Source organism: Dermacentor silvarum, chromosome 1 (assembly GCF_013339745.2).
Source record: "Dermacentor silvarum isolate Dsil-2018 chromosome 1, BIME_Dsil_1.4, whole genome shotgun sequence".
NCBI classification, from domain to species: Eukaryota; Metazoa; Arthropoda; class Arachnida; order Ixodida; family Ixodidae; genus Dermacentor; species Dermacentor silvarum.
Window position 1 is genome coordinate 294,013,191 of NC_051154.1, and position 24,821 is coordinate 294,038,011.

The 24,821-nt window shown below is 48.4% G+C and overlaps 1 protein-coding gene and 2 non-coding genes across 3 annotated transcripts in view; 1 reads left to right on the top strand and 2 right to left on the bottom strand.

Moving 5' to 3' along the window:
- The window catches only part of LOC119437227 (zinc finger protein 581), a 29,334-nt gene extending 25,248 nt beyond the window's left edge, over nt 1–4,086 (top strand). The window contains exon 2 of the mRNA XM_037704271.2: nt 3,781–4,086. Within this exon, the coding sequence (XP_037560199.1) occupies nt 3,781–4,070 (290 nt within the window). The 3' untranslated portion in view covers nt 4,071–4,086. The remainder of the gene's footprint in view (nt 1–3,780) is intronic.
- Nucleotides 4,087–6,726: 2,640 nt separating this feature from the next.
- On the bottom strand, nt 6,727–6,808 carry Trnal-uaa (transfer RNA leucine (anticodon UAA)). Its single transcript has one exon. It is a non-coding gene; the product is annotated as a tRNA-Leu (tRNA).
- Nucleotides 6,809–19,467: 12,659 nt separating this feature from the next.
- LOC119437806 (U1 spliceosomal RNA) lies at nt 19,468–19,631 on the bottom strand. The gene has a single exon (XR_005189541.1). It is a non-coding gene; the product is annotated as a U1 spliceosomal RNA (small nuclear RNA).
- Between the last annotated feature and the right edge of the window lie 5,190 nt (nt 19,632–24,821).

A 24,821-nucleotide genomic window follows, 5' to 3' on the forward strand; every position in this document is an offset into this window, starting at 1 on the left:
GTCACCATGGAACAGACTCTTCGGCAGCGGGCACCATCATACGAACGCCAAGTGAACGCTGCCTCACCTACGGACTTCTTCGGTGCTCTCGGGGGCCACGTCGATTTCTTTCGAGAGCTCATCCGTTCCGTAATCCGCGAAGAACTCCAGAAACTGTCGGTACCCTCACAGCCCACGCTCAGCTCTTTGTCCAGCATAGTCAATGACGAAGTCTATCATGCGCTAAGAGAACCACCCTTCAACACAGAAGCTCAACCGCTAAGGACTGACAGTCCCCGTATGTCGTATTCGCAAGCTTTGCGGCAACCTGCCCCACCTTCCTCCCCGCTTCGCACCGCGTCCCCGGCCATACTACAGCTCGACCAAGGGGCCTCGTATTACCAGGACCACCGACAGGCCCCAAGGAAATCAGACGTGTGGCGGGCACCTGATCGCCGTCCCCTTTGTTTTCACTGTGGCGAAGCTGGGCATGTCTACCGACAGTGCTCATATCGAGAGCTCGGACTACGCGGATTCTCAGCAAACTAGCCGCCAGCAACACGTCGACATTAGTCCAACGCTTCCTGAAGACAACAACCAACCCCTGCGCGAGCTGTTGCTCGAGTTCCGCTCTTGCTTTGCACGGTCGTCGAAGATACGTCAAACGTCGATTACGAAACATCGTATCATCGCCTATGACGACGCGCACTCCATATGGCAACAGCCTTATCGTGTTTCCCCGACCGAACGACATGCCATTCAAACGCAGGTGAAGGAAATGCTTCAAGACGGCGTAATACAGCCTTCGTGCACTCCCTGGTCATCGCCAGTTGTGCTTGTTAAAAAAAAAGATGGCACGCTTCGGTTTTGTGTTGACTACCGGAAGCTAAACAACGTTACAAAGAAAGACGTGTACCCGTTACCTCGTGTCGACGATTCTCTGGACAGGCTGAGGCACGCGAAGCATTTCTCCTCTATCGATCTGAAAAGTGGCTACTGGCAAATTTACGTATAGATGAGCGGGACCACGAGAAAACTGCCTTTGTGACTCTGGACGGCCTTTACGAATTTAGATTACTCCCTTTCGGCCTCTGTTCCACTCCAGCCACATTCCAGCGAATGATGGATACCGTTCTCGCTGACCTCAAACGGAAAAGCTGCCTCGTCTATCTCGATGATGTCGTTGTCTTTTCGGAAAGTTTTGACGAGCACCTTCGACGCCTTCGGAATGTATACTCGAAGCCATTCGATCGGCTGACCTTACCCTCAAGCCAGATAAATGCCATTTCGGTTACGAGGAACTGAAGTTTCTCGGTCACGTCGTGGTTCGGCCCAATCCCGAGAAGACTGCTGCCGTAGCTGCTTTTCCAGCTCCAACCGACAAGAAAAGTGTCAGACGATTTTTGGGCATGTGCGCATATTATCGACGCTTCAGATTGCAGAGCCGCTATTTCGCCTTACGCGTGACGACGCGCCATTCTCTGGACTGATAAACAACAGACCACCTTTGCCGAGCTACAACGTCGATTGTCTTCTCCTCCCGTGCTCGGTCATTTCGATGAGGACGCTGACACTGACGCCAGCAATATTATAGTCTCGGAGCTATTCTGGTGCAAAGGCAAAACGGGACTGAACGAGTTATAGCCTACGCGAGCCGCACTCTGTCATGCGCCGAGTCCAATTATTCCACCACAGAGAAGGAGAGCCTTGCGGTCGTTTGGGCAACTACAAAGTTTAGGACGTATCTCTACGGGCGGCCATTTCAAGTTGTGACCGATCATCAGGCTTTTGTGCTCGTTGGCCAACCTCCGAGACCCTTCTGGACGATTGGCACGTTGGAGTCTGCGACTCCAGGAATTTAACAACACCATCGTATACAAGTCAGGCAGAAAACATGAAGATGCTGACACGCTATCACGAGCACCTGTTGAATCTCAGAATCCTGACGAGGAAGATGACAGCGCCTCCCTGGGAGCCCTCAGCGGGCCGGATATGCTCGCTAAACAGCGAGCATATCGGACGCTGAGTTAAGCCCTATCATCGATCACTTAGAAGGCGGCATCGCGTCCATTCCTCGCCCTATTTCGCGACGGTTGTCGTCATTTTGCCTACGAGAGGGCATCTTATACAAAAGAAACACAGGTGCCGGCGACAAACCACATCTTCTAGTAGTGCCTCAAGCCCTTAGCGACGACATCCTATTAGCCTGCCATGACGAGACGACATCTGGTCACTTGGGCTACTCAAGGGCTCTGGACAGGGTACGACAACTGTACTACTGGCCTAGACTGACTGCTTGCGTCAAACGCTACGTGAAAGGATGTCGTGAATGCCAGCGCCGCAAGTCACCACCCTTCAAGCCTGCAGGCCTCCTACAACATATCGACCCTCCGCGTACGCCGTTTGCTCAAGTTGGAATGGACCTTCTTGGACCATTTCCCTTGTCTCCCACCTGAAATCAGTGGATCATTGTCACAACCGATTACTTGACGCGTTACGCTGAGACGAAGGCACTACCACGAGGGACAGCATCTGAGGTTGCCAAGTTTTTTATGCATCACCGTCATTTATCATCACTAACCGAGGGACGGCGTTTACGGCGAAGCTTCTGGACGACATCTTCAAGTTGAGTCACACGAGTCATCGAAAGGCCACTGCATACCACCCTCAGACTAACGGCTGGACAGAAAGACTAAACAAAACACTGACAGACATGATCTCTATCTACGTGGATGTGCAGCACAAAACGTGGGACGAAATCCTGCCGTACGTAACGTTTGCGTACAACACTGCCACGCAGGAAACTACACGATTCACGCCGTTTCGCCTCGTTTATGGTCAAGATGTTCAAACTATGCTCGACGCCATGATTCCGTATGACGACATCGATCAGCTGGACCAGTTAGCTCCTGACGTCGAGGAGTACATTCAGCGCGCCGAGGAAGCACGTCAACTGGCCCATGTGCACATAAGACGGCAGCAGTGTACAGATACAATAAGGTACAATCTCCACCATCGACAAGTGACCTATCAGCCCGGTTACCAAGTTTGGGTTTGGACCCCCATTAGACGGGTGACCTCAGCGAGAAACTCCTGAGCAAGTACTTCGGGCCGTACACAGTATTAAGGCGTGTCAGCGACGTGAACTATGAAGTGATTCCAGACGGAGACCTGCCATCGCCCAAGCGCCGATTACCACGCGCAGAGATTGCGCATGTCGTCCGCCTCAAGCTGTATTTTACACGGTGATGTTCATATAGCGTACTGGTGAACAAACTTTTTTTTTCCTGTAGTCGCGTCATCCTCCGAAGAACTGCGAAGCGATTTTTTTTTTTTTTTTAGTTCCCGACCACAGAACGCATTTTTTTTTTTTTTTGCCTCGTGTGCATGTCCGCATGTGGGCTAGCGCGTTTCCATTTTTTTTTTATGTCTTACCTAATTGTGTACTTTCCGTGTACGCCTTGTGTTTGAGCATCGAGTCGATGCTTCATTGGGAGGGGGAATAATGCCACCTGGTGTTTTGAGCCAGCAAACGATCAGCATGCGTGCCCAGCAAGAACGGCGAAGAAGACGAAGTGAAAGATCCCGCGCCAGCTTGAGAACCGTCCCTTCGTGTCTGGCATTCTTCGTGTCTGACTGCTGGTACTGTTGCTTGTTCTTGCCTTAGCGCGTGACAATATCATATGGAGGCGCAGTGGATAAAACCGGTCTATACAAAATTGTCTATACTCGATGGAACAGGCCTTGATCACGAAAAAACTGTTTCGCACCGAGAGTCTGACAAGACCTCTCTTTACGCAGCCGACCGCACCGCGGAGTACCCCCAGGCAGTGCCAGCGCAACGCGAGTCTGCCAATGCCGTGGCCGATTCCACTGCAGATGAGCCGGCGAAGCACGAGAGCGGTTGGAGCAGCGCCGGCAAGCCTCACGCCTGTCACATCTGCAGGCGCCGTTACTGCTCCGTGGAGTGGCTGCGCCGGCACGTCGTCACCCACGAGCGAGGGAAACCGCTCAGGTGCGATCGCTGTGGTCGCTCGTACATGATGCGACCGGCACTCGTAAAGCACAAGGCAAACGTACACGGCGTGTAATGCCTCTAATGCGTTCATTGTTGTTTCAATAAACTGTTGGTGAGACGGTATCTGCTGCGTGTCGGCGCAACACTTCAAGAGGCGCTTTGAGCGGGGACGTCTCGCGCGAAGGCACATGGAAACAGTAACGGTGCTCATTCTGTCCATAATAACCATAACCATCCATAACCTTAACCTAAAGCCCTTTTTTTTGCGCGCACTAACGTATTCAAACACGTTTTTTTTTCCGAGAGTTATTGAATGCTGGAATGATTTACCCGGTTGTGTTCGTGAAATGGCGACATCTGATTTTGTACAAGCATTGGTGTGATGTTACTGTTCTAAGTGTTTCATTTATGTATTCCATGTACCCCCACTCCTGCAATAGCCCTGCATAGGGCTGCAGTATTTTAAAATAAATAAATAAATAAATAAATAAATAAATAAATAAATAAATAAATAAATAAATAAATAAATAAATAAATAAATAAATTGTGTGATGTTCGTTTTTTCTATTCGCGCGTTAATTTCTTTTGATAAACGTGAACCGACTAGTCCCTCAAGACGTTCTAGACTCCTGATCAAGTATATTTCCCGTCGATTCGACTCGCCTGCACATCTTGAACTATACCGTGTGTCCTAGCTAACGTTAGCGAAGCTGTTGACTGAAAAAAAAAAAGACATTAAAAAAACACAGTGCAAGATACAATTATAACATCTACGGTCTTCGGTTGTCAGACCACTGACGACCTAACAACGTAGGTCTTATGGCTGTATCTTGCACCATGTTTTTAAATATATTTTCTTCGGTGAACAGCTTGGCTAACGCTAGCTGGGAGACCCTATATATAAGGGTGTCCCAACTATCATGCACCAAGATTTAAAAATATGCAAATGCCACGTAGCTGGACAGAACCAAGGTAATGTTGTTTGCCGCCGCTTGGAGACACTCAGATTTCTCTTTTCATTACGCCTAATTAAATACGCCTAGTCGTAAATAATTATTCAACTTATCAAATATTATAATTTGATGGAAAGTGTCAATGACAAAATTGTAGAGCACCATGAAAAACTCCCGATACAGCTTTCACTTGCTAATCTTCAGCTTCATCTAATCTTATCACAGGCTATTGAATCCACGCAGAACCATGTCACCCGTTTATTTTAACTACTCAAGAACTGCAAGTGTATATTTATGAAAATTACCCTTAATCTTCCCGACCTTGTTCTTCGCAGCAGATACTTTCGGCTTAGTCTGTTTAATTTCATAAAATTTACAATAACCCCACTCTTAACCACCAATTGCTCCGTCCTACGTGCCGCCACGCATCGACCATCAGTTTAAGGTAGGGGTTTCGTTATGCCACACAGACACTCGCCTGAATTCGTTTACTTCTCGCAACTGCCAGGAATGGAACCACCTCCCTGCCTACATCGCCACCGTAATCAACGCTGACAACTTCAAGAAGTGTGCCTACAATTTTGCATGCCTCTTCTCTCTGTAATGCCCTCGGGCCATGAGAGTATAGAAATAAATAAATAAATAAATAAATAAATAAATAAATAAATAAATAAATAAATAATAAATAAATAAATAAATAAATAAATAAATAAATGAGAAAGGACCATAACCCTTGACTTAGGTGTCTGCTAGTGGCACTCGCACCTCGGCGTTAGTGTACCCTGATGTAGGGCGGGAAACCGAACTCGGACGAACGAGCGAACAGAAATGGCGAGAAACCACCACGCACAGAGGAGTGGGCGTGGGAGCGAAGGAGGGTGAGGATGGCGGGACGCGTAGGCCCCTAGCGGACGGCGCACGAAACGCACCTTACGCACCCCTCCGCCGCTGACGTGAGAACATGTAACGAGCGCCGGCGCGCAGCTGGAGCGCGCGAGCGAGCGACGGAGCAAGTGCGTGCTGGAGAGGAGACGCGTGAGAGGAGGGAGTGACGTCACCCCTCGTTTGTGTTAGGCAGGCGTTCACTCTGTGTCAGGTGGTGTGTAGCTCTAATTACCTTGTTTTTATTTTAATTATTCATGCGCGGATACTCCTGATCCAAGTGTGACGTCACTGATGACCTCACTTTGTGTCTTGGAGTTTCACGGGAACTGTACTGATGCGGTGGGTATCTAAAGTTTACAATTGTGTGCTTATGGGTATCTAAAGTGTACGATTGTGTGCATATGGAGGCGCCCAGTAATCACCTCAATATTTTTCACCTGTTTAAAGGCATCCTGTCCTGGTCCTCCACTGTATACATCTCTATACAAAGGCACTGGAAATACAATGTGCAAATATCTTTATATAATGTTTTCTATTTCACGCTCGGCCACGACTGCAAGAACGAAACGCGCTCTCCCTACGCAGCTCAGTTTTCCGATTTCTGTCAAAACAAAAGAAAAATTCGTCGGCCCTTCTACTCCATGAAGATGGATGATCACCATCACAACAAATGGAGGGTATACGTGCCCGTTCACAGTGCTGAACGCAGGCAGTCTTCCCTTGATTAAAGATTCCTTACACGTACCGCAATCTCTAAATTCACCAAGGTCTTCTCCACTAGTAGCGTAATGTTCATTTAACACTTACAAGGAATTGTGTCGCTGTTCGTCGGAGTCGATCACACTGATGAGGGACAAGTTGTCGAACCCCAAACGGTTGCGTTCTAATGCACGCAGTCGGCAGGATTCGAACCTATGCGGGTACAACCCAATGGATTTTAAGTCCATTGCGTTAACCACTCGGCCACGGCTGCATTTTTATTGCGATAGCAATTATATGGACACGTCAACCGAATTTCTGCCGTCGCCGTGAGGTTTTGTATAAAGTCCAAGGGCGATAAAATCGTCGCCGCGCGCCGTATGCGCGAGTGAAAGCGCGCGGGGGACGCGCGCTATCACAGAGAGCGAACACACGGCGGAAAGCAAACGCGACTGCCGTCGCGCGAAAGGCCGTGGGGGTATGGGAGGGAGGGAGGCGGGGCGACGCTGTGCTGCGGCACCAAATGCGTATCTTGCAAGCGGGCGAGGGGAACTGGCCACTCAATCTCTCACGCGAAAGCAAGAAAGCGGGAAGGCAGCGCGTGGAGGGAGGGGGGCAGCTTCTACTCTGCCAACAACTGCGCTTGTACTTTGCCCTGCTGTGGCGGTCGCCCACACTGTCTCTTATACCCGTGCCACACGGGCAAAGTTAAGTGCACTTTGAGCGAGTGCACTTCAGCACGTTGAGTGTCACTTTGGCGGTGCGCTGCTACACGAGAAAGAAAAGTGTTCTTTCAAATTGATGGCCATGGCGACCGGGAGTCAGACGGGAAAGCATATATGTATTAATATAAAAATGTGTGCACGAAAACAGTTTATTATTGTTAGAAACAACATTTTACAATCCACCTTTATAAGCGCCGGCAACGACGGCAACTTGACCAGCAACAGTCAAAACGACTCGATCCGCCAAACAACTGCGCAGTCATTATCCGGCGTGGTCGTGAACAGCCCGAGAGCGAGAGTAGGTTTTTTTTTTTTTGCTGTTCTTGCTGTTTTTTGCGGTGTGGCACACTTGATTATCTTGTAACGTTAGCAATTTAAAACAATGTTATTAAAAATTACTCCTGACTCTTCATTCAATATCACTTTATGTATCTTCTAAGCATTGCTAACGAGGCTACACACTTCGCCGCCGCGAAGTGAGTTCACCGAACTGCAGTGAGTATCACTAAGCGTTCCCTTGTGGCAGCCTGTTAATGACACTAGCCGCGAAGTGCACTCGCTCAAATTGCACTTTACTTTGCCTGTGTGGCACGGGTATTAAAAGCGATCTCCACATGGCTCTGGCCTTTGTATGCGCTGTGCATTCGCCGCTCAGTTTCCGTTGGAGCGATAGACCGCACGAACCTTCGCTCGCTGCGGCGGCTGCGCTTGCTGCCAGCGTTTTGACAGTGGTTGTCTGCGGTCATCGAGTGTGATATATTCATGTTTGCTTGTGCGCGCTGACACCACGCTTGTTATTTCAGTTAGTAAGCGAATGTGTCCAAGTTTATGCAGCCGATCAAACTACTATGCCTACTCCGAATAGCTCTCTACTAATTTGCTATCGCAACTGATGCTTCGCCTTTCGGGCGAAACTGCGACATTTTTTTATTTATTGCCGTTTCCAGGGTACATACAATATCACCACACTTCAGAAATGGTAAAAGCGCCTGCCAGTCTAAAGTGCCTAACAAACTATTCCATACTTGTATTTTCTGTTGTGCATCATACACTTCTTTTATGTAACACACACTTTCAAAAAAAATACTCACGAGTACTTCGAACATGTACACACATCCGCATGTCTAACTTCCATGCGCGTGCGCCACAGGCTGTGCAACCCTAACAACATAGACATGTCGTACGACACTCTGCCTTCGTTTTTCTTTGGGAGAAAAGGAATGCCATAGCGTTACTTTATAGTTCGCTGCATAACATCCCAGTGGAACACGGCGTCCCAGCAGTCCATGAATATGTGTTCAATTGTTTCTTCCTTGACGCAAAGTAAACATTCTACAGACCAGGGAACAAAAATACATTTTTCTTGAAGCCACGGTTTTACTGGTAGTGTATTTGAATGTAGTTGGAAAAAGAGAGACTTAACCGATGGGCCTGACAGGTATACGTTTTACCCCTTTTAGGACGTTTCTTTCACTACCTACCCTGAACATCGATTTATACAGCGACACTGGCAACACTACGTCAATTACATCTTTATAGAGAGGTTTTTTTTAGGATCGTGGCTGAGGTACTCCATCGAGAAGCACACCTTCAGAAACCGGAATGCCCGTATCACTTGAATGCCCTTCAGCAATACACTCATAGTACCACTGTTTACAACACTGTTAGATACAATGAACTCAGGAAGGGCCGTACCAAGTCTCAGTTGTATCACTTTATTCAGGAAAGGGTCTTTTCGGTCTCTCAAAAATGCAAAAGGAAAACTGTGTTTCAAGAACAGATGCGCCGGTCCAAGCGCCCCATGTTTTGACGGATCGAAATAAATTTGTTCGACTGGTTCAACTGGACCCCCATATGTACACTACCAGTACCCTATGCAAACGATGCACTTGAACTATAATAATACACAATGCTTGCAATACATATCGCACTTTAGCAACGGCAAACAGGTTGCAGACCGTCGCGCGGGCAAACATCGAAAGACTACGACAATCCCATTTATCTGCTTTTGCTTGCACCTTCATTGTTTGATGTTCCCAGAATTCCGCAGCCTCCTTGTAGTGGTCAAGTGGTACCCTCAGATACGTTGTCGGCGCAACGGTCCACTTCACATTCACAAAGATGAGTGGGACATTTCCCCATGTTTCATGCCATACACCCAGACACCTATCAAAGTTTATGACGCTACCTGTCATTTTACAAAAAGATAAAGCGTCCTTTACTGCGGTCGCGACACTTTCCTTATCGCTAACGAACAAAGCAATATAATCCGCGTATGTTAGCAGCTTTACTTCCGCTGAATGTAAACGAAAACCTATAATACTGTTATTGTAAAGAATGTTTCTCCAGAATGGTGCAAGGTATAACGAAAATAATAAGGGACTTAAAGGGCGCACACTTGAACGTACGTGAAAGCTCTCACCTACTTTCTTATTTATTGTAACATTAGCGGTACAATTAGCATAATACATCTTAACTCCATCTAAGAGCATCGAACCAACATTTACATACTGAAGAAGCGAGAAAAGAATTTTGTGTGATAAAAGGTCACACGCGTTTTGTAGGTCAAGCTGCAGCATTGCTACATGCTCGCCCCACGCATCACAGCATTCCAGAATGGTTCTAGCAATGTGAATATTTGTGCAGATTGATCTACCCTTGATTCCGCACGTATGATGCGGCCATACAATTCGTGTTATAACTCGCTGTAACCTCTTTGCCAAACTTTTCGTAAAGATTCTATAATCAACTTTAATCAGGGCTATTGGGCGGTAAGACCCTACTGACATCACTTTTTCTGAGTCTTACGTCATGGGAATGAGTTCTACAGCTATATGCGACCACCCAAATGACGGGGGTGCATATTTTAGCTGATATATGCTTCACTAAATACCTGTTACAAAATCAGGCTCACATCTTTTCTGAAGGCCTTATAGAGAAGGCCGCTCCCAAGCCATCAGGTCCAGGAGACTTTCCTCGAGCTAAATCATTAATGGCCACTTCAACTTCTTTCTGGCTGATCGGTTCTTCCACACATTCACGGTCAACGTCATCTAGTTTTGACATGTTCGCCGGGAACTCGCGTTTCAATTCTTCCTGGTGTTACGATTCCCTTATAACTGCGATGCCCGTACCACGTGTGGTGAATTCTGATTCACCCAGAGCGACCATGCTCGGACCACGTGCAATCGCATGGTGATCGGCATGCCTAACGTTCTCGCTCGTCAACATGAATAGTCGTGTCATTTGCGAGGGTCAGAGACAAAACTTATCGTCCAGCCCTCAACCTTGCTCCCCCGCTGAGGATGTTCACCCGGCTCCGGTCGCCTACCATTTATGCTAACCTCGCTCCCCCGCAGTGGACTCGGCTCCGGTCACCTACCATTTAAGCTAACCTTTGGATTGTCCTAGCCTAGCCTGCATTAGGGGAGAAGTGAGGGAGAAAGTGCCCGGATGGTGGAGGGTATAAGAAGGCCAGCCAGCAGCCACGTGAAGAACACTTTTTTTTTCCCTAGCGTGTAGGTGTATACACGCTGAACTTTTTTTGTATGCTTTCCTTGGAGCACACCGCTCACCCGTAACCACGTATTAAACTCTGTTACTTGTTTTTACGTCGCCTCCAGGGGCGTAGCCAGAAATTTTTTTCGGGGGGGGGGGGGTTCACCTGCCCGACCGGGGGGGGGGGGGGGCGGCGGCGTCTGCTTTCCTCTACGTGACGTGATCGATAATAAATATCGGTAGTTTAAGCAGACTCTATGCAGGTATATCAAAGACATGGGACCAGTTACCTAATTAAATCTCAGTAACGTAAAAATTACTGGCGGCTACTCCACTGTACTGGAAACAGTACGCTCTAGGTTTGCTTCGCGTAACGCCGTTCCTCCTTTTTTTTTTAAATCTTGCTGCGTGATAGCTGGGACACCCTGTATGTCATTGACGTTCTCGCCCGCAGCAATCCTTTTAATTACTGGTTCTGTAATCCCCCCCCCCCCCCCCGCTCGCGTGTGCTTGTGGGGAAATTAAGTAAAAAGTAAAGCAAGCTCAGTAAAATACAGTAAGTACGACAGGTACAGTGGGTGTTTGGAGCAACGGTCTCTCATCGCGCCACTGAATGGACGAATCTTCGAAAACGCATCATTGAGACGACCCGCCCGATCGGAGAAGACATCATTAATTGTTAATCTTCGTTAAGCGTAGATGGCGTCGTCCTCATCGGGGCGAAGTGCGGTTCACAAGTAAAGGACGGCTATACACGTGAAAATGCACGTGTGACCAGGCTATACCTACTCCCATAGCAATAGCTTGTTCGCTACGTCTTTGCGCTAGAAAACTTAAACACGCGCAAAAACGCGTAAGGCTTTTTTTTTTCGAAGCTTTCGTCGCCCTGCTCCCTCATACGAGAGGGTTGCATTTCCTGCGACAAGTGCATGGGCCGCTGTGTCTTCCGCTGTGTGCGAGCGTGCAGCCGTCATTTGCCTTTACGTCAACAGATTCGGAATTGTACAGAATATTTCACCGCACAGCATAGATATGGCATGTGTACGCATTTTAAGTAGTGCGTGCAACTCATTTCTGCTTCACTTACACCGGTGCAAACAGGAAGCGGCCTTGTACCTCACCGAATCTCGAATGATTGGTGTACTAGTGATGCATGAATGAACTCCGGTCTTGTTCAGTGCACAGTGCACATAAACAATTTCTCAGGACGCGTGAACTCCGACGAGAACTGTCAGCGCCTGTAACAAGAGTTTACTTACGCTGTACTGCGCACAGCAGTAATCCATGCTTGTCGGCTGTCTGTTCCATGCATTCTGTTGTGAGTCGGTGGAATTTCACTGCTGGCATCAACCCCTTCGTGTGTACATTGCTGGTTTGGGATTCCACAACTCAACAGCAACTACCAGCCTTCCGTAATTGCTGGTTTGGGATTCAACAACACAATAGTAACTACCAGCCTTCCGTACGGGCGCAATCGCAAACAAGAGACGTTTCGCGCGCAGACTTTAAGTGTGAACGTAGGCTAAGGCAACGTTCACACTTGGGAAGCGGCAAGCGGACGGAAAGGCCAAAGCGGCCGGAAAGGCCAAAGCGGCCGGAAAACTTTTCCGCGCATGTCCAAGTTGTTCACATTTGTTTTGCTACCGCCGCGGCCGCCGCTGCCGCTTTCGTCCACATCCATCTAGTCAGTGGACATTTGTCGGCATGGTGGCGCTCATTATCGCATTATTTCGAGCGGTATGTTCATTCATTGGCCCACCCGTCATCAAAAGTGATAATTTTGCGCAACTTCGCGTGTCACCTGCGACCTTCGGTAAATTCCTCGTTGGCGTTCCGTGATTCTCCTCACACGGGCGCGGTACCGCTGAGTCACAGGTTGGTGCCTAGGCGTGATTATATTTCTTTATTAGCTTTTATTTACAAGTTGTAATACCATTTCATCATTTCGTGTTATTGTCGGCGCCTCCAGGACACCAAAGCGGCAACGGGAACACCAAAGCTAAAACTCGGGCTGGCCCTTGTGTTGGGGCTCGCCAAAGCCTGTGCGTCCTACGTGAGACCTACGCTCCCAATCTATCGTCGCGACGAGAAAAGCACCCCGCGACTTCCGCAACATACCGTGCACGTGCGAGGAGAATTATGGAGCGCGAACGAGGAGTATGTCTACCTATTGTCTGCCATGGAAGTGGACGAAGAAATGGCTTTTATACTTCTACCTACTTGTTTTCTAGAAATGGACAATGAATAAACGGAAGACGCGGACACCTCGGAAACGGCGGTGGTGGGTTCGCCTGGCTTTGCAAAAGCGCGAGAAGTTGAGTCACGCCAAGGCTTCGTTGCCGCACCTCCGGTCGCGCGACGTGGAATACTATCGCGAGTGTTGCTGACAGTACGTTTTAGTACCACTCTTGCAAAGGGTGGTTCTTGATCGCGTCGATCAGCATTGCAGCCCACACTCTTGGTGCCATGTTTACATGCTAGTGTAGCTTCCGGGCTGGCAGAACGACTTTCCGCCACGTTTCCGCTTCGCCATAGCGAAGAAATCGGTCTATGCTCGCACCTGTTGATTCTATGCTCGCAACCATTTGGCTCGCCGCCTGTCTTTCTGCCTGTTCTGCCGCCTAGGCGGGCGGATTTTGCAAGTTTTTGCCGCTTCCGACAGCTTTGAGACCAAGTGTGAACGTAGCCTAAGATCCTGCGCGAGCGCGGCCTAACCGGCACCTGAAGGGAAGCGGCGGAAATGTATACCGGAAATTTCGACCACCTGGGGTCTTTAACGTGCACCTAAATCTAAGTAAAGCGGCCTCGAGCATTTTCGCCTTCATCTAAAATGCGGATGCCGCATTTGTTGCTACATTTGTTGCGCATTTGTTGCTTCAGAATGCGGCCGCCACATTCTCGCCCAAAACCTCACAGAGTGTCAAAGCCTTGAGAAACACCGTGTCACTTTTTTCCATATGCAGACATGATTCGCCGTAAATTACCAACCCGAACGGAAGCGCCCAGGAATGAAATTGTGATAGTAGCACCGGTTTCTTGAATTATGTCAGCGCGAAGCGACGAGAACAAAGGGTGGGTAAGTGGGCGGGGGAGAAGGGGGGGGGGGTTACGGAAAAAATTTCGGGGGGGGGGGGTTTGAACCCCCCCAACCCCCCCGCCCCCCCCCTGGCTACGCCCCTGGTCGCCTCGACCTCCCTGCCGGACCCTCTCAAATGGTCAACCTGGTTTGAGCTCCGAGTAGACGCTGTTTAAGGTACCCCGCGAACCTCAGTCCGTAACAACTGGTTAGCAGCGGTGAGATCCATCAAATCCCAACCCGCTCTGCAACTGGATGCCAAGCGGTGATACATGGATCTACGAGCCTCGTCTACCAAGTCGCAACTGAATGCAGCGTTTGCGATGGTATACGCCGGATTCTTGGCTGCAAGTTGGTGAGTGTGGGACTTTCTTTGCTGAGTTTTGCAAGGTTTTGTTGAAGTGTTAGAGAATAACGGGCAATTCGAGCTATTGTAGTCGCCTAGTTAGGTTGCGGCAAGATAGTTGTGTGCAGTAGAGAGAGCAGCACTGAAAACAGCCATGAATTTGAAGTCGTTGCGTAAACCGGAGTTGCGCCTGAATGTCACTGATGCACTCCGAAAACCAGAGTTGATTGAGGCTATTCTTGCTCTAAATGCTGAGGATGATGAGCTTACGGAATGCCTAGAGATCATTAGAAAGAGGGAGACTACAAAAAGTCAGGCAGAAGAGCGTGAACGACAGGAACGTAAAGAACAGAAAGAACGTGAAGAACGGGAACGTAAAGAACAGAAAGAAAGGGAACGCGCACTGGAATTGAAGCGACGCGAGCTTGAAATGGAACGAGCTCGAGCAGCAGGGCAGAGGAGCGATGGAAACAGTGCAGGAGAGCGCGTATCATTAAAGATGACAGAGCTAATGCGGCCTTATAAGCTCGGAGAGGGCATTGGTTTGTTCTTGGTGAACTTCGAGCGGACATGCGAGAAGCAAGGGTTCTCTCGCGAGGCGTGGCCACAGCGTCTGCTCACACTGTTACCGGGCGGCGTATTTCCATTTGCTAGTAGGTACAGCGTTTGGCCGCTGGCGCCACGCTGCGCCGCTCGCGCGTAGCATGTTTCGAGCCACCGCCGTTGGAACGGAGGAGGCGTTGACGGAGAAAACGCTGGGCTGGTGGTGACTTAGCCTGCTGTTGGGATCGGTGGTATTATAAACGCATCACTATTTTGATGATCCAAATATAATCTCACTATCAGGGAGGCAGCAGTCTACCTGACTGGAGCAGTATTTTTTTATTTGGGGTGTTGCTATGCTGCGCTCCGTAACACCCCAACGACCGCCGCTTCGCGTCGGCGCCCGGCACCACGGCTGCCGCCGTGGCGCCGGGGTTCAAGCGACCGCGCTGGCAAACAGTGAGAGAAAAAAAAGGGAAAGCGTGATATTAAAAAAAATGTAGCGAGTTTCGAACCCGCGTACGCAAGATCCCGAAGCGAGCGCCGTAACCACTCAGCCATACAGCCACCGCTTTCAAGGGTCGCATTCGTGCAAACCATATCATTGCGTTCGAGCGCCCTCGGTGAACGGAACCACCTAGAAACGCGGTACGTGCGAGCGGCGCAGCGTGGCGCCAGCGGTCAAACGCTGTACCTACTAGCAAATGTAGTGTTGCTACCGGGCGAGGCAACGGACGTAAGTAATCGCTCGTTTAACCAGAGAGGAAGCTGAGGATTATGATAAGGTAAAGTCCAGTTTGCTGAGAAAGTATAGACTGTCAGCGGAAGCGTTCCGGCGGAAGTCCCGTGAAATGAAAAAGGCTAAGAATGAGTCCTATAGAGAGTTTGCATATAAGCTTATGCCAAACATGGAGGAATGGCTCAAGGAACAAAAAGCCTATGGTGATCACGCGAAGGTTGTTCAGTGCTTTGCACTTGAGCAATTTTATAACCGGTTACCTAAGAACGTGAGGTTCAAAATAGGCCAGAAGTTAGCGCGGTAGCCAGAGCCGCTGAACTAGCCGAGGAATTTGTGACGCGTCGGGCTCGCGAAGCCAGCGACGGTCGAATCTCAATTTCAGGTTCGGCAGGCCGAAGCTAGGGCCCGAAAAGATAAAGAACGAGCCTGTAATTGATGGTAGCTCAAAATGTAGAACTACCGGGTCGGAGCAGACCACTGGAGTTACAGCAGAGCAGACAAAGAAATTGGAAAAGAAGAACCCCTTTCTTTGCTACAACTGTCATGAACCAGGGCACATTGCTGCGCAATGTGACGAGGCCAAGGTAGTGTTTTTATCGGTTGGTTGCAATGATGAGAACATGAAGCTGCTCGAACCGTATATACGCGACCTTGAGGTAAACGGGAAACCATGTCGCGTGCTGCGAGACTCCGTGGCTACCATGGACGTGGTTCACAGCTCTTATGTGGAACCAGAGATGTTCACGAGTGAATGCGTCTGGATAAAGCAAGCTGTAGGAACTCACAGTGCATGTCTTCCGGTCGCAAAAGTAGCTGTTAAAGGTCATTTCGGTACAGTTGAGACAGAAGCTGGCCGTTCACCTACGCTTCCTATACAATACTCTTACCTATTCTCAAATAGGTCGGATCAGATTCTGCGCGAGAAATGGCTAATGTTTGAGGAGGCTAGCGTGACGCACAAACGAGACCGCAAACTCGTGAGTTAGCTGCAAAAGCAGTCACGAAAACGGCACTAATTGAAGTGGATAGCGGTTCGCAATCTCAGAAAGCGGAGATCGAGAATGCCTCCGCGTTAGAACCACCGGAGTTTGGATCCGTGCAATCAGCAGTACCCGTAGTGAAAGCAGCCGAGTTGTTGGAAGAGCAGTTGCCAGATTTGTCTGTAGCGCGCCCTCGTCGGAAGGACTACAGCGGCTATTAGAGATAGAGAGTTCAGCCGTGATTAAGGAACTAGTCTCTATAGCGCATGTGGAGCCTGAACAAACGACGGAGTTGCAGGAAGTCCTGCAAGAATTTCAGGAGTTATTAGTAGATTGGCCAGGAAGGACATCGGTTCTTACGCACGACATCGAGCTCACTTCTTCGGAGCCGGTACATTCGAAGGCTTATCGTGTGTCACCGCGCCAACGTGAGATTATGGATGCGGAAGTGAAAAAAAAAATGTTGACTCTAGATGTGGATCGAGCCTTGCGAGAGTGATTACAACTCGCAGCTTTGATCCTAGTTGAGGTGCCGGGCAAGGATCCGCGTCTTTGCGTGGATTACCGCAGGCTAAACGCGATCAATAAAGATCATATTTATCCTATACCAAACATCGAAGAGCGCATCGAGACGGTTAGTAGCGCCCGACTTATTTCGACACTATAGATCTAGTTCGAGGCTACTGGCAGGTTCCGCTCACAGAGCAGGCTAGCAAATATTCCGCCTTCATATCGCCGTTGGGAACGTTCCGCCCCAAGGTCCTAAGCTTCGGTTTGAAAAATGCCCCGTACTGTTTTTCAAGCCTTATGGACAAAGTTTTGAGAGGACAGGAAGAGTTCGCCTTGCCGTACTTAGATGATGTCGCGATATATTCCGCCTCCTGGTCGGAGCATATGCAACATCTGAGGGCAGTGTTGGCCCGCTTGCGTGAAGCCAGCTTAACCATCAAGGCAACAAAATGTCAAATGGCGCAAGTGGAAGTGATCTATCTCGGTCATGTGATCGGACAGGGCCTTCGCCGTCCCTCTGAGTTACAAGTGGCTGCGATACGAGATTTCCCGCAGCCCCGTACAAAGACCGATATCCGATCTTTCTTAGGGGTCGCAGGATACTATATGCGGTACATCCCGAGATATTCTGAACTAGCTAGCGCTCTGACAAATGCTCTACGAAAAACTGCGCCACAGAGTGCCATCTGGGACAAAAAAAAAAAAAAAAGGAATCGGCTTTCAACACCCTAAAGAGCGCGCTGGCGAGTCAGCCCGAGCTAAGATCGCCAGACTACACGAGTAGATATATGGTCCAGTGCGATGCGAGCGAGCGAGGCATGGGCGTGGTATTATCCCAAAAGGGAGAGAGCGAGTCGAGAACAGGCGTACAGCGCTACTGAGAAAGAGTGCGCATAGTACGCGCTTTCCCTTGGAGACAGGGAGTGATGTATTGCACTCTAGCGTGAAGCTGCGTAGCTCGGCCGCTTTTAGGCTGGAGTGGCCACTCTTGTAATCCGTATGTTACTCTATGAGCTATCAGCGTATTTCATAACTCTCAACATGCAGTCACCCGCTCGAGCGAGAAAAAAATTATTATCCTTCTTTTGGAGACCAGCTCATTAACTAGAATTGGGCTATCGGCCACAGGCAACCTTAAATAAATTTTGAAAGTGTTCGCTGAAACACCCTGTATATTAAGTGCATTGCATGCTCATTGCAGTACGTAAATTTGCTCAGCGTGGAGGCATATGCAACAAAGTGGGGGATTTGAGGGCAAGTTTGGAATGAAGTGTGGATTTGGATCACAGCCAGTGTGATTCGACAAATCCGAGTGTATTTGTAACAAAAATCTCGAACAAATGACTCCTTTACATGAAGCAGAATCATGTGCTCAACGTACGCGATTCATTGGAACGCAGAGAAAGATTGACTAGATATCAGACTTGTACGTAACAAGCATGTAGAATAGTGCCACGTAGTAGAGATGATGAAGCAAACAGCAGCAGTACTGTGAATGACGAAACTAGCTTTTTATTGGGCGAACTTGTGCCCACAAAAATAGGCTACACTCAAAGAACAACGATAGCGGCGAACACAGTCAGCGGTCGTCGAAAATCTCATCAGCGGATCAAGCGCGTCGGTTTTTAAAAAAGATTCATCGAAGGTTCCAGAGTAATCGGCGATGCCCGCGCGTGTCTTGCAGAAAGTACCACACAATTCACGTCGCGCACACTTGCAATCAGATCACACAAGGTTCGGTGACAACGCACCACGGATAGAACCATCGATAACGTTCGAGAAACTTCCGATACATGCAGGCGCGTTCTCCACTTAGCGATAATATTTATTGAACGGTTAAACACAGTCACACGATAAAGATAAACAAGTACACGTGTCAATAGTAATGAATCTCAGCTCCAAAAACATGACCACAGAAAGGGAAGAACATAAAGACGGGACGAGCGGCTTCCTGTCTTCAAAATATCCTTCCCTTTCTGTGATCGTGTTTGTGGAGCTGAATTCATTGCACAGAAGGAAGGCAAGAAATCATTTGCGGCTCATACCTGGGCCGCAAATTTCAGCTTCGCCGGTGTACCGTCGTACGGGCAGGGGGGTGCATGGGCGTTTTTTTTTTTTTTTTCGATTGCCTTTATGATTTCCTTATTCCACCAGATAAGTGTTCTCTTTTTAGCTGCTTTCTACCATAATACCTTTCTTTTTTTTACTATTGAGTGCTCTAATTTGTGGCAATACCAGTCTACTGTTTTTTTTTAGACTTTTTCGCCGATTTCCTGCTCTGCGCTCGCTGCTGCTTATTGCTGATTAAAATTTAACTCGCCGCTTTTGAGCGACTCCAAGCTCCTCTCGGTTTTATTCCACGTTTCAATCATATGCGCCAACCGATATTTCTGTTCATCACCCTAAACATTCTAGCAAATCCTTCCTCAGCTATCTGCGTATTTTATAACTCTCAGCATGCAGTCACCCGCTCGAGCGAGAAAAAATGTTATCCTTCTTTTAGATTCAGTATTGGCAGGGGGATAGCGCGAACGCAGTCCCCCACTACCAAAAATTACATGCCCCATCTGCCCCAGTTTGGGGTAGTGGCAGGGGTCAGCACGGGCGCAGTGCAATGCCCGTGCCTCTCCCTGGGGACACCGCCTAGTTGATCACGGTTATCCCGGCACCAGGTAAGTATGCTTAAGTAAGGTCTTGCGCGGCCTCCACACTCCGCGGAGATCGCCATCTCGTTCCGGTTTGGGACGAGTTGCTAGACGAAAATTATTTCGTTCACTTAAGCAGTTTGGTCACTACATTGGGAAAAGTAGGGATACTCATTGTCTCTCCCTCGGTCCTTTTATTGAGATTCACGAAGCGATGCATATAAGATTCAATAAATTGCATTGAGTGAACAAAAAGCAAATGATCTCCGACAACGTAAAGCTTCGCGTCGTCGACTGGTGGCGGAACCACTTACGCCGCCGTCGTAGCTGCGACAACCTTACAACATGGGTCGGGCACGAACGTTGAGTACGCCGAGATCCGGACCACACGGCTACATGGAAAAAAATTGTACAGTATAGCCCGACAGATCCCTTATGACAGGTTGGAGCGAACAGCATGTCTCTAAAGCGAAATATCGATGCAGCTACGCTGCGCAGTGCACGGCTTCTCGTTAAAAAGCATGAAAAGGGTACGAAATCCCACCGTGGTTTATTCGAGCTATGGCGAACTGAAATCGATTGGAGAATTCCTGCTGCAGAGAAAACACGGCAAGCGGTTAATCCGTCCGTGTCGACGGAATCGTTGGAGGATGGAAAGCTTTGTCACGGTCAGTTTTCATCGGAACACGCTGCGGTTTATTTCTGGCCTTGCATTTCACATCGCTTAGCGCATCGGTAAAGGACGATGTCGTCGCGAAGATTTGCTACCATGAAATTAGGTTGTGTAGGTATACAGGGCTGCGTAAGTGTGGCGAATTCGTCGTCTGTGATATTCTGTGGTGTTTTGTGTCTCCGGGCTTTCTTGGTTCCACTCCGCAGCTAGATCACACAAATGACGATGTGGCAAAAACCATGCTCACAGGAAACCAAACTTTCACGAGAAATATATTTAAAAAGTCCTGTCAATTTAGGGGCTTGATTAGGAGGGGGCGGGGCGGCAGGAGTTTTCTTTGCTTTATTAACCATGGGCTCACAAATTGATTGATTTTCAGACAGATAAAGCAAATAAGTTTTTGCCTATATAAACATACTTCACTTTTCAAGGAAGCTGTTTTCAAAATGATATAATTGTGCACCTCATGAAACATTTTAACAACTTTCTTATGCCTTTGGAAAAGCTTCAAGTCAAGGATTTCCAACACATTACAGCCTTTCATATACAGGGTGTTTCAGCGAACACTTTCAAAATTTCTTAAAGGTTGCCTGTGGCAGATAGCACAATTCTAGTTGATGAGCTGGTCTACTCGAAGAGGCGGACATCACTTGGAGAAAAAATGGAAATGCATAATCAAATAAAAAAACAGAAATTCACTAATTAAGTTTTAAACTAATTGCCTGATGGCCCATATTGCAATTTACAAATTGTAGCAGTGGAGTTCGCAAGGCGGATCCACTTGGAACGAATTCTCGGGATGACACCAGCTTCGAGATATTAATTCCAGAACTTTGCGGAGAAATGCATTGGCGTTCCAGTTAGGTTCTTAACAAAACGTCACTTCATGCATTGAGGCTCAAAATTAACTGGAACGCCAATGCATTTCTCCGCAAAGTTGGGGAATTAATGTCCCGAAACTGGTGTCATCCACAGAATTAATTCTAAGTGGATCAACCTCGCGAACTCCACGGCTACAATTTGTTAATTACAATATGGGCCATCAGGTAATTATTTCAAAACTTAATTAATGAATGTTTGTTAATTAGTCTATTATGCATTTCAATTTTTTGTGCAAATGATGTCCGCCTCTTCGAGTAGACCAGCTCATTAACTAGAATTGGGCTATCTGCCACAGGCAACCTTAAATAAATTTTGAAAGTGTTCGCTGAAACACCCTGCATATTAAGTGCATTGCATGCTCATTGCAGTACGTAAATTTGCTCAGCGTGGAGGCATATGCAACAAAGTGGGGGATTTGAGTGCAAGTTTGCAATGAAGTGCGGATTTGGATCACAGCCAGTGGGATTCGACAAATCCGAGTGTATTTGTAACAAAAATCTCGAACAAATGACTCCTTTACATGAAGCAGAATCATGTGCTCAACGTACGAGATTCATTGGAACGCAGAGAAAGATTGACTAGATATCAGACTTGTACGTAACAAGCACAGGCGCGGATCCAGGGGGGATGTCCGGATGTCCTGACCGCCCCCTCAGATTTCTGCATCGCCCCCTCGATGATAGGGGGATGGCCCTGTCGCAAAAAATATGGCCACCAGCATTCTTCAAAATTATTTTTCGCGGGTACCAGTGGTAACAGCCATGTAGAAGTAAAGCTAGCTCGCTCACAAGCTTAGTTGTATTCCGTAGGGGTGTGGTGTCGCAGAGGTTGCCGTAGCTATTTTTTCTCATGCACACACACCTTGGACCTCCTGGCGCCGGCCGTGACTTACTCGTCCCGTCGGTGGCGTCGAATGAACGAGGGGAAGTCCCTTTTGCCAAGTATGCCGATGTCCGCGCGAGCTCCTTCGCACCTGATCAACTCAGTTCCCCATTGGGGTGTCAACGGTTGCCTCATTGGCTGTCATCGGTTCCGCGACCAACCTGCTTAATGAAAGAGATCTCTCGCTGAAGTGTTCATATATAAATAATAACAACTAACAGCTAAACTAAGGACTACGCATAGGCGACTTTTTTTTAAACTGTAGCACCAATTGTGATCACAGTTACACGTTGACAATATCCAGTACGAGCACAGTACCGTTCGTATGCTACAAGTTTTTCATTGTAATTTCGCAGTTGTATTGTCGTACATTAAGCATAGGAGGCGCAAAGCCGCCGGATCCGTTTATCTAAGTGGGCGTTCTCGCGGAGCGGGGCGAAACCTCGAGCAGCGGCTGCGAAATGGGGGAGCGTGACGTCAGCGGCCAACGCCAGGGCGCGGGCATAGGATGGCGTCGCGTGGTTAGAGAAACGGGAGCAGATGCGCGCCTTGTGTATAAGGATGACGTCGCGTGGGAAACAAGACATCAAGACGCTAGCTGGCTCGCGCTCACGGCTACTACGCCACATCGTTCTTCCTGTAGGTGGCGTCGTGAGTCTTCATACGCGGTGATTCGCATATCATAAACAACCAGCGTAGTGGTTGCCGCGTTGGAGCGGAGCGTTGCTCCAAAGCAAACGAAGGTGTCTCAGCCGAACACAAGGAATCTTCTTAAGGAAATCAAGGTGTCCCAACAGAACTCCAAAGATGGGCCCGTGCTTACACGTTTATAACGAACCTGCGACAGATCATCCCAAATTTTATTTTAAGGAACAGTACAGGCTAGATATACCGGGTGTTCAAAATTAAGCTTTATGTTTTTCTTAAAATTAGGCGCTGGGAGGCACGCGAAGACCAACTGTGCAAATAAGTTATGTGGCGAGGGGGACACTTGCACTTGCTGAAGGCCTTGACTATTTGAGGAAAGCACATATTTTGCAGTACTTATTTTTGGTAAAGATGGAAATTTCGGTGTGGGGGGCCCGGGCCCCTTGGGCTCCCCCCCCCCCCCCCCCCCCGGGCTACGCGCCTGGTAGTCGTAGAACTCTGTCTCGGGACAGCAGCTATAAATTTGTAAGTTGCAGGTGCACAGTGGAGGTAAGTCTTCCGGAAAGGACATACTAGTAGGGGTGTGCGAATATTCATTACTGTGAACGAATCAAATATACTGTTCAATTCGGTTTTCGAATCGCATAGTCATTATTCGATTCGATTTTTCTTTGGCTGTATTCGGTTCGGTGACAAAAGTTATTATTCCCGGGCCCCTATCAAATAGGCAGCATAGGACACGTGGTTAGGCTGCTTTATTGGGGTAGAAATTGCGCGCATAATCACGCGGTCACGGGTTCGATGGCGCACCCGCTAGATTCCGCGCGAATAGTTTTGGAGATCACGTCATTCGAGTTCCAGAGCCGCAGTACAGTGGAATGGTAAATGAAGCGGTTGCACAGAACGTTTGCCTTAGGAAATTCACACGCGCTCACCGCTGCTAGCGCTCATCGCGCCAGCGTTATGATTACGATGGCCATCGCAAGCACTCGCGCACAGCCTCGCGCGCAGCCCTCAGAAGTTGTGCACGTTTCGCCGACAGCCGTTTTCGTCGCACAGGCGTCCAATACCAAGTCGTCACATTAGCCTATGGCATAAGATCACATGATCTACACAAGCAGGGACTGCATAAACAAATTATTTGCCAGATGTTCTTTTTCTAATAGTCATCAATCTATATAGTGTAAATTATGTCTGCCTTTTTCGCGCTGTCCATGCTTTCATTTATCTCTCTCTCTCTCTCAACTTTTGTCTGCTGAATTCGGAGATTTTCGAGCGCATGTGAGACTGTATAAACTGCAGTCACTACAGTGATTTTCAAGGGTACGATGATCACTCAAAAAAGTAAGTGGGGGTGGGACCACTATGCGAGTGCGATGATTACGCGGAGAAAAGGAGAAAAGCACCTACTGGAAATCACGTGTTTCAAAACTTCACTGGGAGTCGGAACACGTGACATTTGCTTAGTAGCACGCGGCTTGGAATGCAGCAGGTCACGCACCCACCAGCACTTTTCGCTGCAGTTTGCTGCGGCTCGCTGATTGTTTGCTGCTAATCCTATCGTTCCACCGGCGTCAAACACAGTACCCTGCCACCCACGTCGCACCTCATCCCTTGGGGAAAGCAAGTTTCCCGATATCGTCGTACGAGCCTGCAAAATAGAGGGGGCGAGGTGGCACAATAGCCTAACCTGCTGGCTATCTGGCATGCACTCACGATGTACCATGCACGGCGCTTTCTTTCTTTATTTATTTTTCTCCCCGCAGCCACAGGTTAGTGAACTCATGTAGGACTACATTGAAGGCGTGGTTGCAGACACGTGTGCTTGAAGGAAGTGGAGGAGGCGCCGTGACTAGACTGAGCAAAACACTAAAACCTGGAGAAAGAATTCCCTCCGCGTTTTGTCCGTTTTATAATGTTTAGTGGCGCCACAGTTGACAAACGTTGGAACTGACGTGAAACAGCTTGATATCTTTTTGCACAGATGGCGCCACCACCGAAAATCGCCTGTGAGATTTATTATTTATTTAAAATCTTCTGTTTCAAGCACTGCTTAGTAAAACTCGTGAGTGCTAGTAATTACATGACACTGTATGGTTATAGTAATGTGAAAAAATTGTTGTGAATTAGCGTGTACATG